Raw genomic sequence first — 15,007 nt, forward strand, 5'->3', positions numbered from 1 at the left:
CACATCTCACCTCAGTGTCTTGAGTTGACAGTTTGGATCCTGTAGTAAATCACTGAGCTCCTTCACTCCTGATTGTCCAGGATCATTTCCTGTGAGATCCAGCTCTATCAGGTGTGAAGGGTTTGATCTCAGAGCTGAAGCCAGAGCTTTATAACCTTCTTCAGTGATACTGCAGTCTGAAAGTCTAGAACCAGAATGAAAATGTCACATTCAGATGATTAATCAGTTATTCTAGAAATTACCTAAATCCATAACAGAATTACATTTTATTCCTTATACAAATGAACTAAAACTGTAAAGCAAAATCTGACAACTGAATATCGATTCAAACAAAAATGAGAAATTTAAATTGTTAGACATCAATTCACTGCAGTATCTCCAGCTTACAGTCACTTTCAAGCTTTAACCTTCTGATGCTCCTCATTTGTGAGGTACACTTGTGCTCTTCATGGTCAAAAGAGACTGAACACCTGAAATGTAACTTTCTTTTCAATAAAATCAATGTAATATATTTTTGTTCTATATAGTACTATTGCAATAGTCTTGAGCCACTAGTATTTTCACCAGCTAAAAATGTTTTTTTAAAGTCAGTTATTTTTAGGTTAAATCATTTTGCCATTACTGTAGTGTCAGTAGGAAACATTTACATTTTACAGGTTTAAATAAACTTAATTTTGACAATTTTTACATGTAAAATCCAGTGAGATTTTTCTTTGCACAATGAGTCTAGAGCCAAACAACAGCCATCATAAAATATTTGCTTCACTGCTAAAGATGTAAAGCACTACAAGAGCTGCAGATGATGTGATTATTTAAAAAACAGCAGCAAAACAGACTTTCAAAAACATATTTTTTTTAAAATAATTAAAAAAACAAAGCAGTAAATAAAGTACAAGTGTTAGATCTGGCAGGTCACGTCATTCAAGCTTGTAAATCTGATTCTCAGCTGATCCACGTCTACCTATAGGAATACAACGGGCCTATCACTACTTCCTTATATAAGGTCCATTCAGTACTGACAAATCACTTTGTTCAGGAGCCAACTACCCTCCTTCATCCCCAGCTCCTCCTTTCATCCACAGTTAGGACTTGATCTTCTGATATTCCTCATTGAGTCAGACTTTAAAAATGAAACTGTTGGATAAGAACTGAACTGAGCTGATGATGACATCACTGTTTACTCCACAGCTGCTTTATAAATGAATTAAACTCACTCTTAAATTGATGGACTTTACATATTTACTGAACCAAACTGAATCAACATTGAACTGAATTTACCTGAATAATGACTATTTACTATTGTCTTTTTAGAGTTGCTTTACAGCAGAATTGAATTCTGTTTGCATCACTAATTCACTATTTTCTTGTTTATATCTGTAAAGCTGCTTGGAAACTATTTGTATTGTATAAAGTGCTATATAACTAAACATGTCTTGACTTTACTAGTTTTTTTTTTTCTGTTCATCATGTATGTTTGTTTGTTTTAAAACACACTTATTTTAAGGAAAATATAACAATAGTCCAGACATCAAGAGGAAAAACCTGAACAGTATATTTTTATCAGTAAATGTATCTTATCTTAGCTTTTCATATCCAATTATATATACAAACAGATATGCATAATCATAAATACCATCAATGAACCTAATGAACCATCAAATGCATGTTAAGTTATACCTACCTTGAACATAACCAAATACATTCTGTAAATGGTATAGCAAAATGTGTCAGCTTAGGACAGTGTCAATGACAGACCAAATCAGAAAAAAACACTATGGCAGGCATAAACATAAAAGCACAACATACAGACTTGTTCATTATCTAAGTCTGTTTTTCACCTTATGTTTTTGTTGAGCTCAATTTTAGTCTGTTGTTACATAACTTACCTCAGTATCTCCAAATGACACTTCATATTTTCCAGTCCAGTGCAAAGCAGCTTCACTCCTGAATCCTGCAGATTATTATTGCTCATGTTCAGCTCTTTCAGACTGGTATCTGATCCAAGAACTGTAGCCAGAGCTGAACAGCTTTTGTCTGTTAAGCCACAATCATTTAGCCTACCAGTGAAATAGGATTACAGAATAATTAGTTTGAATACATTTGCTAAATACAAATAGTTACTATATTATTTCTTCTATAGTTTTAATTACAATGAATTATACATTTAAAAGCATTAGTTCCATGGGTTCAAGGAAAAGCATTACTGAGTGAATTCTAATTAAACACCTTAACCACTGCAATCATGTGCTCAACACTGGATTCAATGCACAATGCTGTAAAAACATGTTGTAAAAAAAAACAATGCTCTTTACAGAGTGCTGACAAAAATATGCACAGGAATGTTTGAAAGCAGCTGCCTATCAGTGAGAACCACAATAACCCAGTATTTGGTATTACTGGTACTATAGAAAGGCTGGAATTATACATTAAAATAAATCACAATCACTAGTTAGCTGATTATCTGTTGACATTTACTGCAAACATCTGAGTGGACATTTTATGGACTAACCATCATCATTTAAAACACTTTTCTTAGGGATGTAACGATTACCTGTTTGACAATAAATCATGATAAAATTCCCCATGATTAGTATTACCTTTCATATTTTAATTATCATTATAATCGTATTCGAATACCGCGATTTAAACAACTGATGATAAATAAATACTGTCCAGCATAAAGCACAGTTAAGTAACATTTGCACACAACTCACACAGTAGTTTCGTTTTGTGTGAAAAGACGAAAAGCTTAAATGTTTTAAAAGGGTGCTAATTATCCTGTGTATCACGGAAAAACACGAGATAGTCTACGTTCATTTTGCAATAAGAAATAAACATGACTATTTATTTTAAATCATTTTTATTTTTAGCAAATACAAAAGTGCAACCTTCATAGAAAGAATGCTCTCCCAAATTTATATAGTGATCATGGCTCTGTGTATTTTTTGGTCAAACTTTGTCCTAATGTATTTGCAGTCCGCAACCCTCATGAACGTATTTGGTAACTAATGTATTTGCAGTCCGTGCGTTTCGCAATTGGGGGTTGGGCGCCCACCGGCAGAAACATAAATCGGGAATTATACAAATAAGGTGCAAATTATATGTGGAGATCTGAATATTGATTTGCTGAATCCAAAGGGAAAAAAGAGGATTACAGATTTTGTTGATACATAGTAAAGGTCTATTTCTGGTAATTGCAAAACCTAGCAGAAAAACAAAAGATACTGCTACATTAATAAACAATATATACACAAACGAAATTGAAGAAAAAATAGTAGGAGGTTTATTTATGAATGATGTGACTGATCATCTTCCAGTTTTTGCAATCTTTCAAAGAATACTTAAAAAAACAAAAGAAAATAGGATAAAAAGCTATAAAATAATTAGACATAGAACACCAGACGTCATTGCTGCTCTTTGTGAGGACTTAAAGAATCAAAAATGGAGCGAAGTTTATGATAATAAAGTTCCTAACAGAGCTTATGATGCTTTTCTAACTATATTAATTGAACAATATGAAAAACATTGTTTGTCTACGAGAATGGTAAAGAAGCAAAAAAGTAAGGGAATAGTGAAAGCATGTAAAAAGAAAAATGCATTATACAGAAAATTTATAGCAACCAGAACTAAACAAGCTGAAAATAAGCATAAGATATATAAAAATAAATTAATAAGCATCATAAGAGTTAGTAAAAAGGACTATTATAATAAGTTATTAGATAAGCATAAGAATAACATACAAGCAACTTGGAAAGTACTTAATAGCATAATTAAAAAGAATACTGGAAAACTAGATTATCCCAAATTATATTGTTGATGATGATAATGTAAGTATAAATAAAATGGAGGATATTGTTAAGGAATTTAATGAGTATTTTGTAAATATTGGTTACAAGTTAGCAGAAGAGATTGTGGAGCAAAGAACTGGGGATAGGATAGATGAAGTAAATATTTCTAGTAATAACTATTCAATGTTTATTAGGGGAATTGATGAAAAGGAAATACTTGATATTGTTAAAAATTTTAAGATTAAAAATTCCACTGATTGTAATGATATTGACATGTTGTTAATAAAAAATAGTATAGAATATATAGTAAAACCATTTACACACATTTGTAATCAGTCCTTTTCAACAGGTATCTTTCCAAGTAATATGAAAACAGCTAAAGTTATTCCTGTTTTTAAATGTGGAGATCGGCACTTTTTTCTAACTATAGACCAATTTCTCTCCTTTCCCAGTTTTCAAAAATTTTAGAGAAACTATTTGTCCATAGGCTTGACAGTTTCATAGACAAACACAGATTACTGAGTGAACAGCAGGGTGGCTTTAGGACAAATAGGTCGACCTTAATGTCAGTAATGGAAATGGTAGAAGAGATTGCTACTTCAATGGATAATAACGAATATACTGTGGGGGTGTTCCTAGATTTAAAAAAAAAAAAAAAAAAGCTTTTGACACTACTGATTATGGTTTATTAATGATGAAACTGGAGAGATATGGCATAAGAGGAAAAGCTTTTGCTTGGATAAAATGTTACCTTGATAACAGATATCAGTTTGTACAAATAAATAATGTTAAATCAGATTTAATGAAAGTTATTTGTGGTGTTCCGCAAGGTTCAGTGTTAGGCCCTAAATTATTTGTCCTGTATGTAAATGATATTTGTAATGTGTCTAAAATTGTAAATATGGTTTTGTTTGCTGATGATACAAATCTATATTGTTCAGGAAAAAAATTGGAACAGCTTCTGAATACTGTGGAAAATGAGCTGATGGTTTTTAAAAAAATGGTTTGATGATAACAGACTTTCACTGAATTTAAGTTAAAACAAAGTTCATAATATTTAGTAATCGACAATGTAACATTAAAGTTAAACTGAGGATCAACAACAAAGAAATAGAAAGAGTGTATGATAATAAATTTTTGGGTGTTATAATTGATCATAAACTATGTTGGAAATCACATACAAATTATGTAAAAACAAAAATGTCCAAATCTATTGCAATATTAAATTGAATAAAACATATTTTTAATGAAAAAACTTTATATATACTGTTTGGTGCACTCATAGTTTCATACATTACTTATTGTGTGGAGGTGTGGGGTCATACATCCAAAAATATTCAAGATTCAATATTATTATTACAAAAGGAAGCCATAAGGATTGTTAAACGGGCTGATTACTATGAACCAACAAATAAAATGTTTATTAATTTACATGCTTTAAAATTTGTAGATTTAGTTGATTTATATACGGTACAAATAATGTACAAAGTTTATAATAATTTACTTCCAAATCGTATTCAGAGGCTGTTCAAAATAAGAGAAAGTCAGTATAATTTAAGAGGAATGTATGTGTTTAAAAAATCAAGGGCAAGAACTAATGTTAAAAATAGGTGTATATCTGTCAAAGGGGTTAATCTATGGAATACATGTAATAAGGAATTAAAACTCTGTAATCACTTTGCAAATTTAAGAAAATGTATAAATGCAAGGTGATAAAAAATTATATGAATGAGAATTAAAAAAAATGGTCAGTGTATCAGTTTAAATTTTGAAGTAATAGTTGGAATTTTGACATTTTGTTTTCATTTTCAGAAAAGATTCAATGACATGTTTTAATCACTCCATCTAAAGTAGTGTTCTTGATCGCAATACTGCTTTATCCACAAAGTTCACAGAAACAGCTGTAATTCAGCTTTTCCATAAGCGCCATCTAGTGTCATACAGTGGATTTACAGAGACTTACATTTACATTCAGCTTGTGTGCAGTTTTTGTCTGGCCAAAAAACAGACTGAATTTTTATGCCCTTGCTATAGCCTAAATTTTGACCAGTTGATGAAAAACAAGCTTATGTGGATTCTACACATTTAAACAATTCAGATAAGTTATCTAGATTTATGGAGCAGATATTTTGACTTAACTCTTTTCTTTATTTAAAGGCTGAAATGTGAGGTTTACCTTTTATGAAACATTTTTAAAGCTTTATTTGATCATTTACATTAGATATTTGAACATGCCATATAAGTTGTCAGTCATGTTGTCATTTAAAATCCAGACATCATTGGTACTGTTATTGTTTTACTGATTAGCTAAACCAAAAGTCATTTTATTTGTTGTTTGTTGATTTTAAATATAAAACTTGGTGATGTGATTTATGTGTCAGTACTTTTTGAACATTTCCAGCACATTTTAACAATACCGTGATAATACTGATAACTGTGATAATTTTGGTCACTATAATCGTGATATGAAATTTTCATACCGTTACATCCCTAACTTTTCTCATATGTCAAACCTCAGCATCCCTGAACAAAGCACTTTCTGCTACTAACATTAATAGTTTCAAGGAGAACAAAACTCTTCATTCTCAGCTAAAAAACACAAGAACATTTTTTAAAATAATTTTCCAGAGCAACAAGATTTTCCATGACATGTTTATATTTTTCCACACATTTTCCAGGACTAAAATCAGTAATTATTTTTCCAGGTTTTCCAGGATGCATGGGAACCCTAGATAAATGTATTTTTCAGATGAAAGCAAAAATGATCAACTTACAGAGCTCTTTTGGAGGTTTTGATGACTGCCAATAATCTAATGAGACACTCGTCTGATTTCTTGAATTTCTGAAGCTCAAACTCCTCCAGCTCCTCCTCTGATGTCAACAACACAAAGGCCAAAGCAGACCACTGGGCAGGTGAAAGATCAGCAGATGAGACTTCCTTTGCTAAGGTGGGTCTGAATGTCTTTCACCAGAGTTTGGTCGTTCAGTTCATTCAGACAGTAGAACAGATTGATGGATCTCTCTGGAGACAGATTAGCTTCAAATTTCTGCTTGATGTACTGAACTATTTCCTTTTTGATTTGGTCATTTCATCCTGCTGTGTCAACAGACCCTGTAAGAGTCGCTGATTGGACTGGAGTGACAAACCAAGGAGGAATCGAAGAAAAGATCCAGGTGTCCATTATCACTCTCTAGTGCCTTGTCCACTGCAGTCTTGAGCAAATCAATCATGTTTTTTTTGGAGTGACAGTCTGGGAAGGAAGTGAAGTGACCTCACTGACTCTCATGCACCTTGTCCACTGCAGTCTTGAGCAAATCAATCATGGTTTCACTTTTGTTTTCCTGTTCTGTAGAGTCTTGATCAAACACATATTTCTTGTTGATGTCTAGAAACAGATGAGCATAAAGGGCTGCAATAAACTCTTGAATGCTCAAGTGAACAAAGCAGTACATGGTACCAAGAACGATCCCTGTTTCCTCCTTAAAGATCTGGGTACACATGCCTGAATACACTGATGCCTTATAGACATCAATACCACAATCTTTCAGATCTGTGTCATAGAAGATCACATTGTTTCTTTCCAGCTGATGAAATGCCAGTTTCCCCAGTGAAAGGATGGCATCTTTATCCCAGGAAACATCTGGTGTATATTCTCCATCATACTTTCGTCTGCTCTGCAGGATCTGAAATCGGAGAAAGTGCGTGTACATTTGTGTCAGAGTCTTTGGAATGTCTTCAGTATTTGATTCCTGCAGTATTTTGGATTTGTCATCAGCCTTATTGTTTTTCACATCATTATTTTTTTCTCCTCCAAAATGTTCTGGAGAACAGTGGCTGAAATCCAGCAGAAGACTGGGATGTGGCACATGATAAAAAGACTCTTTGATTTTTTAACATGATCAATGATTTCTTTGGCCAGATTCTCATCTGTGAATCTTTTTCTGAAGTACTCCTCCTTTTGTGCATCATTGAATCCTCGTATCTCTGTCAGCCGGTCGATACAGTCAGGAGGAATCTTACTGGCAGCTGCTGGTCTGGTGGTGATCCAGATGAGAGCAGAAGGAAGCAGATTTCCCTTGATGAGGTTTGTTAGGAGAACATCCAGAGATGCTGGTGATGAAACATCATGCAATGTCTCATTACCATTAAAGTTTAAAGGAAGACGAAATTCATCCAAACCATCAAGAATGAACAGGACTTTTTGGTTCCTTCTTGTAAGGTTCAGTCCTTTTGTCTCAGGGAAAAACTGAGTTATAAGGTCCATCAAACTTAGTTTTTCTTTCTCCTTTAAGTTCATCTCTCTAAATGGAAGAGGAAATATGAAGCTGATATCTTGATTTTCTTTTCCTTCAGCCCAATCCAGAACAAACTTCTGTACAGAGACTGATTTTCCGATGCCAGCAACTCCTTTTGTCAGTACAGTTCTGATCTGCTTGTCTTGTTCAGGTGCTTCAAACAAATTTTTGCATTCAACCTGTATCTCTTGTGATTCATGACGCCTGGAAGCAACTTCAATCTGTCTTACCTCATGTTCAGTATTGACCTGTTCACTACAACCCTGAGTGATATAGAGATCTGTGTAGATGTTATTCAGAAGTGTAGAGTCACCTTGCTTTGCAATTCCTTCAAACACACATTGATATTTTTCCTTTAAGCTACATTTTAGCTGATGAATGAAGAACAGCTCATCTAAACACAGGGACAAAAAAAAAAAGATTTTTTTTTTTTTTTTTTTTAGCATTTTAGTTTTACTATTTTCTCCATTACATTTATAAATGACAATGTGACAGATGATCACGAGTCTCTTACCTTCTAAAGTATCAGCAGCTTCATCTTGCTTCATCTCTCTCAGGAAGTAGAGTGTGAGATCAAGAGCTGCTTCTTTGATACTGCATCTGTTCTCATTAAAATCCTTCACAAAGTATTGTAAGTCTTCTTCTTGTAATATTTTCTTAAATTTTTCCAGCTCATTCTTCAGAAATGTGATTATTTTGCTTTCAAGATCCTAAAAAATAAAAGAAAAATACATTTTCTGTGTTTCTAAAAGTAAACATAAATGATCAAGATAAAACAGAAATCAAATTTCTACTGAATAATCTTTGTTCAGTAAACTATTTGTTTGTTATAAATGTAAACATTATTGAAAATGTGTTTTCCTACTTGGAAGATCCACAGGAGATTGTCTTTGAAATTCTTGTAGTTCCTGTGAGTCTGGACGTCTGAATCTAATGTCTCATATTGAACCCTATTAGTGAAAAAAAATGCATTTTTACTGCATTTTAATTTGAAATTATTTTTTTGTGAAATAATTAGAAAGCAATAGCTGTTTTCTTTTCAAACTGTTTTTTTTTTTATTTAAAAGACAAAGCAATAGCTCTTTTAAGTTCACACTGTTAAAGTATAGGATCTATTTAAGTATAAATTTAGGTAAATATTAAGTCTCATTTTAATCTTCTTTGCTGTTGCTCTTAGCATCTTAATGAAAATGCTGATAAATATTTACACAATATAGATTCATGATAAATATTCAATGAAATATTTTCTTGCAGTCCATGTGCAACCAACAATAAGAAAAACATTAAATACCTTTTGGTAGATGATGCTTTTTTTCTCACTGAAGTTTGGTGGTTCATCTTTTGACCAGTCACTCTTCACAGACACAGAGCTGGACACATGTGAGTCTGATCTTACACTAATGACACAAAGAACAGAGAAACAAAAGAAACAATATTACACAATGTACTTCAGTCTAATTTATAAAGTTTTAATGTTGTAAATGGTAATTAATATACAGATATAGCCATGCATTTGTTCTTCTATGCCTATAAATGTTTGGTTGCATGATCTACTTTATTTTCATGGTGAATTTATGCCTTGTAATGTCTGCCTGTATAATTGTATTATTGGAAAGAAGCTCCAGACAGAGTTCAATAAAAGTCACCATACATTGTGTTCAGTGATTTTTTTTTTTATTCAGTCAACATCTATCACAAAAACCACAGTGACAAAATTAGCTAACATAATGATATAATGTCATACCTTTTGGTAGATGATGTTTTTTTCTCACTGAAGTTCGGTGGTTCAACTTTTGACCGGTCACTCTTCACAGACACAGAGCTGGACACATGTGAGTCTGATCTTACACTAATGACACAAAGAACAGAGAAAAACTATAGGAGATACTTCAGTCTCATTTGAAGAGATTTTATGAGCCAAATGGGAGTTTGTTTAGTCCAGTTTAACACAAACTAATTCACTAACTCATCAGACCTGCTATAAAGGAATCATCTAACAGTCAAGTGAAGCGCTGCTTTCTCATCCTGCACAATTTCTACTTCACTAAAAAACACAACTGGCTCAAAAACTGTGTTATAGTGCAACCATATTAAAACTGTTGAGTAAACAAACTCTGTTGACTCCACTGACAGAAGAGAAAATACTAAAACAAAAACAACTTGTATCCATGAATCTTGTATCTATAGCAATGAATATAATGAACAATGAACTGTGTACAGTGAACAAAAGGGAACGAGATAAAAATCTTTTAAATTTCCCTTTAAAAATACCCAAAAGTTAAGAGTATGTATATTTTCCTTTTTTATTAATTTAAAATATATCTATTTTGCCCATTATTGACATTTAATACCCACTAAACATGCAACCCCAAACATGTAATGCAATCAGATTTATATGATAAATTTTGGATGATCTATTGATGTCATTTCTACAGGTTCTGACATGTTAACAGTACAGATAATTCTAGCAACATACAAACATGGTGCTCTTTTTTTTTTTTCACAGAAAGTGTTTAAAATAATGATCTAAAAACAGACTCAGTGTTACCTCTGTTTCTGTGAGAGACTCATCTCAGACTGAGAGTCCTTTCCTTGCTCTTCTGACAAACTGCAGATAAACTCCAGTGATCAGCATTGGGTTGAGAAAACAATCTGCTGTTCAGTTTGACCTGAAGATGATGATCGTTAATGAGATGAATAAATATGTTGAATTAGCAGCAACAGCAACAAAAACACTATATAAAATAAAGTGAGTTACAAACAAATGCACTGCCATGTAGAATAAACAATGGTCTTATTGAGAAATGTCTGGTTTAAAAATACTTTCAATTTCGCATCACAAAAACAACAGCATAAAACAGAAGACAAAATACGGGAAAACCTGCAGAAACACATTTGTTTTCAATAACCCCCTTTTGAAAAACTGACCTACAGTCTTGTCCACTAAGAAGAGAATTTATTAGAAACGCTCATTTTTCTGTCCTTTAGTCCTGTAGTTTGTCAGCAATTTCTTCTCAAATCTCTCAATAGTACAGACGGATCGGATTAAATATGCAAAAACAATGTCCGCGAGTGTTAAAATGAGTAGGGTCTGTGCTAAAGTTGTATCTATAAAAATGTTTTCTAGGACATAAATCCAATGACAAACGCTTTCTCTTGCTATCTGTGTGTTTCCGCAGTTACTTTCGTTTTCGTCTTCTTCGTGGGTTTTACTGGAGGGTTTTGAACGAGTTGAACAGTTTCTGTCACCTGCTGTACTGGAGTGTGGATATTCTACCTAATACATTTAAACACTGTATTATTATTTTCCCTGTTCCTGGACTGTTGTCTACGATGCTGTTTATTGCGAATGTCACACATGCTGAGATTTGAATTTATTTCTTACTTTCAGTTCTTTATATTCATATTAGGGTGTAGTATTAATACTTGTTCTTCAGTTTCTGCTTCTTTATGTATATAGGCTTCATGTCCAACTGGTTTTTGATTCCATCATTACTTTGCCCGGCTGAGGGTTGCCATTAATTGAACCATTGCATATAATAGAGAATCTTCCCACATTAAAGACAATAAAGTAAAAAAAAAGAAAAGAATACTTATATAGTACTTATAAAGCACATATTAATGACTTATTCTGCATGGCCATATTCTACATCCCTTAACCCTAATCTATACCCAAACATAACTACTACAAACTACAAACAACTACCTTTCTACCACTAAGCAGCAAATTGGGAGTTTATTGAGGGAAAATTCTTAATGTTTAATGTTTTCCCTGATCTAAGTGTTACCAAAAGGAACATTAATCACAAACCACAACTTCCTCATGTGTATATGATTCTCCACTGGACATGATCAGTAAGAAAACAAAGTTCACAGTGCTTAGTCTTGATACTTTTACAACTGTAAACTCAAATTCTCCTCCTAACACTACTAAAAATAATAATACAGCACAAGAACTGAAATACACTGAGTGTAGGAGATGATTTTACAGACAGAGGAAGGTCAATCCAAAGACTTGGAGCTGCAACAGAAAAGGCCCGATCACCTTTGCATTTTAAGTAAAATCGAGGAACTACAAAGTGCAATTGATTATTTGAATGCAGAGACCTGTTAGATTGATGCAGACTGATTAAATCAGAAACACACTCTTTGAAAACATATAGCAGCACTTTGTAATAAATTCTGTATTGTACAGGTCGCCTGTTAGTAAGCAACAGTTCATCTACTAAATTATTATTAATAATGATTAGCCAATAGGAAAAATTACACATTACTTATTCAGGGAAGATTGAATTTACATAAAACCCCCTTTTTTTTTTTAAATTTTTTAGGGAAAAAAAATTTTTTTTTTTTTTTTTATTGTTTTTTGGGGGAAAAAAGGATTTCTTTTTAAAACAAAAGGGGGTTTTTTTTTTTAAAATTTAAAAAAATTTTAAAAAAAAAAGGGTGAAAAGGAATGACCCCTTTTTAAAAAATTCCCCCAAAAAGGATTTGTTTTTTTTTTTTTAAAAAAAATTTTATTAAAAAATTTTTTTTTTTTTTTTAAAAATTAAAATTAAAAATTTTAAATGGGGACCTTTTTTTAAAATAAATTAATTTTAAAATTTTTTTTGAGTAAAAAAAAAAGGAAAAAAAATTGGGGCCATGAAAAATTAAAAGAAATTTAAAAATTTTTTTAAAATTTTTTTAAAAATTAAAAAAAAATTTTTTTTTGGGGGGAACCAAAAAAAACTAAGTTTAAAAATATAATAAAAAAGTAAAGAAAAAATAAAAAAACAAAAAAAAAAAAAATTTTTAAAAGAAAATAAAAAAAGGGAAATAAAAATTTTTTTAAAATTTTAAAAAATTTTTTCACCCTTTTTTTTTAAAAATTTATTTAAATTTAAAAAATAAAAAAAAACAAAAAAAAAAATTAGAAAAAAAAAACCAAAAAATTTTTAAAAAAAGGGGAAAAACTTTTAAAGGGAAAAGTTTTTTATTTAATGGGGTTTTTTTTTTTTTTTAAAATCAAAAAATTTAAAGGGGAAAAAAAAGGTAAAAAAAGGGAAAAATTTTTTTGGGGGGGTTTTAAAGGAAAAAATTGAAAAAAGGTTTTCGTATTTTTTTTGTTTTTGGGTTTTTTTTGGGAAAAAATTTTTTTAAAAAACCTTTGTTTTTTTTTTTTCCCATTTTTTGTAACTCTTTTATTTTATATGTGTTTTTTTTGAAAATTAATTAACTATTTATTCATCTCTTCGATCATCATTTCAGGTCAAACTGAACAGCAGATTTTTTCCCAAACCCCAAAGCGTCGGGGTTTTCTCGGAAAAGAAAAGGACTCTCAGTCTGAGAGGTCTCTCACGAAACGGGAACACTGGGTTTTTTTAGATCTTTTTTAAAAACTTTTTTGGGGAAAAAAAAAAACCCTGTTTTTGTTTGAATTTTCGATGAACATATAAATGTGAAAACATCCGATTTCCAAAAAAAAAAATTTTATTGTTTTTTTAGGGGAAATTTTGGGGAAAAAAGGATTAAGGAAAAAATTTTTAAAAAAAATTATAAAAAAAATAAAATAATAGTTTAGGAAAAAAAGTTTTTTTTTTTAACCACCTAAAAAAAACCATTATTTTTTAAAAAATTTTTTGGAAAAAAATTAAAGGTTTTGAGATTTTCGAGTGGGAAAGGTTTTGTTTCCCAAAAGTTTTAATATGGTTAAAACAGTTTTTACCATTTTTTTAGTAATAAAAATTTGGGGATAAAAAGGGTTAGATTTAGATTTCCTTTTTTTGTATTATAATTAGTTTGTGTTTTAAATCCCTTTGCTACAAACTTTCAAAGAAAAATTTTTTTAAGTTTTTCCTTTCTTTTTTAAGTGAAAATAGTAGGATTGGCGTGAAGAGTTGCCAAAAAAAAAAATTTTATGAGAAAAACCCTTAAAAAGGGTTCAATGCATTTTTTTTTTTTAAATTTTGGTTTTGAAGTTTTTTACGTTTAAAAAAAACCAAAAAAAAGGGGACTTTTAATGAATTTCTAGTTTTTTCCAAAAATTTTTTACCCCAAATTAAAACTTTAAATGAAAAAAATTTAAAATTTGAAAAACTTTGGAAAATTTGAAATTTAAAATTTAAACAAAAAACTTATAAATAGACTAAAAAATTTAATATTTTTCTTTTGTTTCCTTTTTTTTAATGGTGGGGCCCCTTTGTTCCGTCTGTGTCTTGGATGAAAAAATTGGAAAAATTTTGGGAAAAAAAGATCTCTCCCAAAAAGGGATTTTTTTTTTTTTTTTTCATATAAAAAATTTTTTAAATTTTTCAGAACTTTTAAAATTTTTACAGGTTTTATTAATCTAAAAACAGAAAAGAAAAAAAGAAAAAAATTTTCCCAATAGTTTCCCTAAAAAGATCTTCATTTTTTCCCAATAGGGTTCAATATGGCTTGTTGCGTCCCGACTCACAGGAAAAAGCCCTCCGTGGGCCCCGTAGGGAAAAAAAATCAATTTCAAAATGTTTAAAATTTTAAAAAAAAAAGAAAATTCAAAAATTTATAAAATTTGTTCTGTTTATCTTGATCAATTTTTTTTACTTTTAGAAACACAGAAAATTTTTTTTCTTTATTTAATTTAAAAAAATTACAATTTCGAAAATAAATTGAAAAAATTTTTAAAAAAATATTACAAAAAAAAGAAAAATCTTTTTAAGGAAATGAACAGATGCAGATCAAAAAACAGCTCTTGATCTCACCCTTTCTTCCTAGAATGAAGCAAATGGCTGCTTACAGAAAAGAACTTGATCATTGTCACATTTCATTATAAATTTAAAGGAAAATAGTAAAACTAAAATCTAAAAAAAAAAAAAAACTTTTCTGTGGGTTTAAAAAATGAGCTGTTCCCTTTTTCCTCAGCTTTTAAATGGGGGTTAAAGGAAATGCTAGGGGGTTTTAAG

General features: G+C 30.9%; 1 protein-coding gene across 1 annotated transcript in view; it reads right to left on the reverse strand.

Moving 5' to 3' along the window:
- LOC127159908 (protein NLRC3-like) overlaps positions 1–15,007 on the reverse strand; it is a 39,377-nt gene that overhangs the window by 17,839 nt on the left and 6,531 nt on the right. The window contains 1 exon segment of the mRNA XM_051102606.1: positions 9,829–9,933. Coding sequence (XP_050958563.1) covers positions 9,829–9,933 — 105 coding nt within the window.

This window comes from Labeo rohita, unplaced genomic scaffold, assembly GCF_022985175.1.
Source record: "Labeo rohita strain BAU-BD-2019 unplaced genomic scaffold, IGBB_LRoh.1.0 scaffold_262, whole genome shotgun sequence".
NCBI lineage: Eukaryota > Metazoa > Chordata > Actinopteri > Cypriniformes > Cyprinidae > Labeo > Labeo rohita.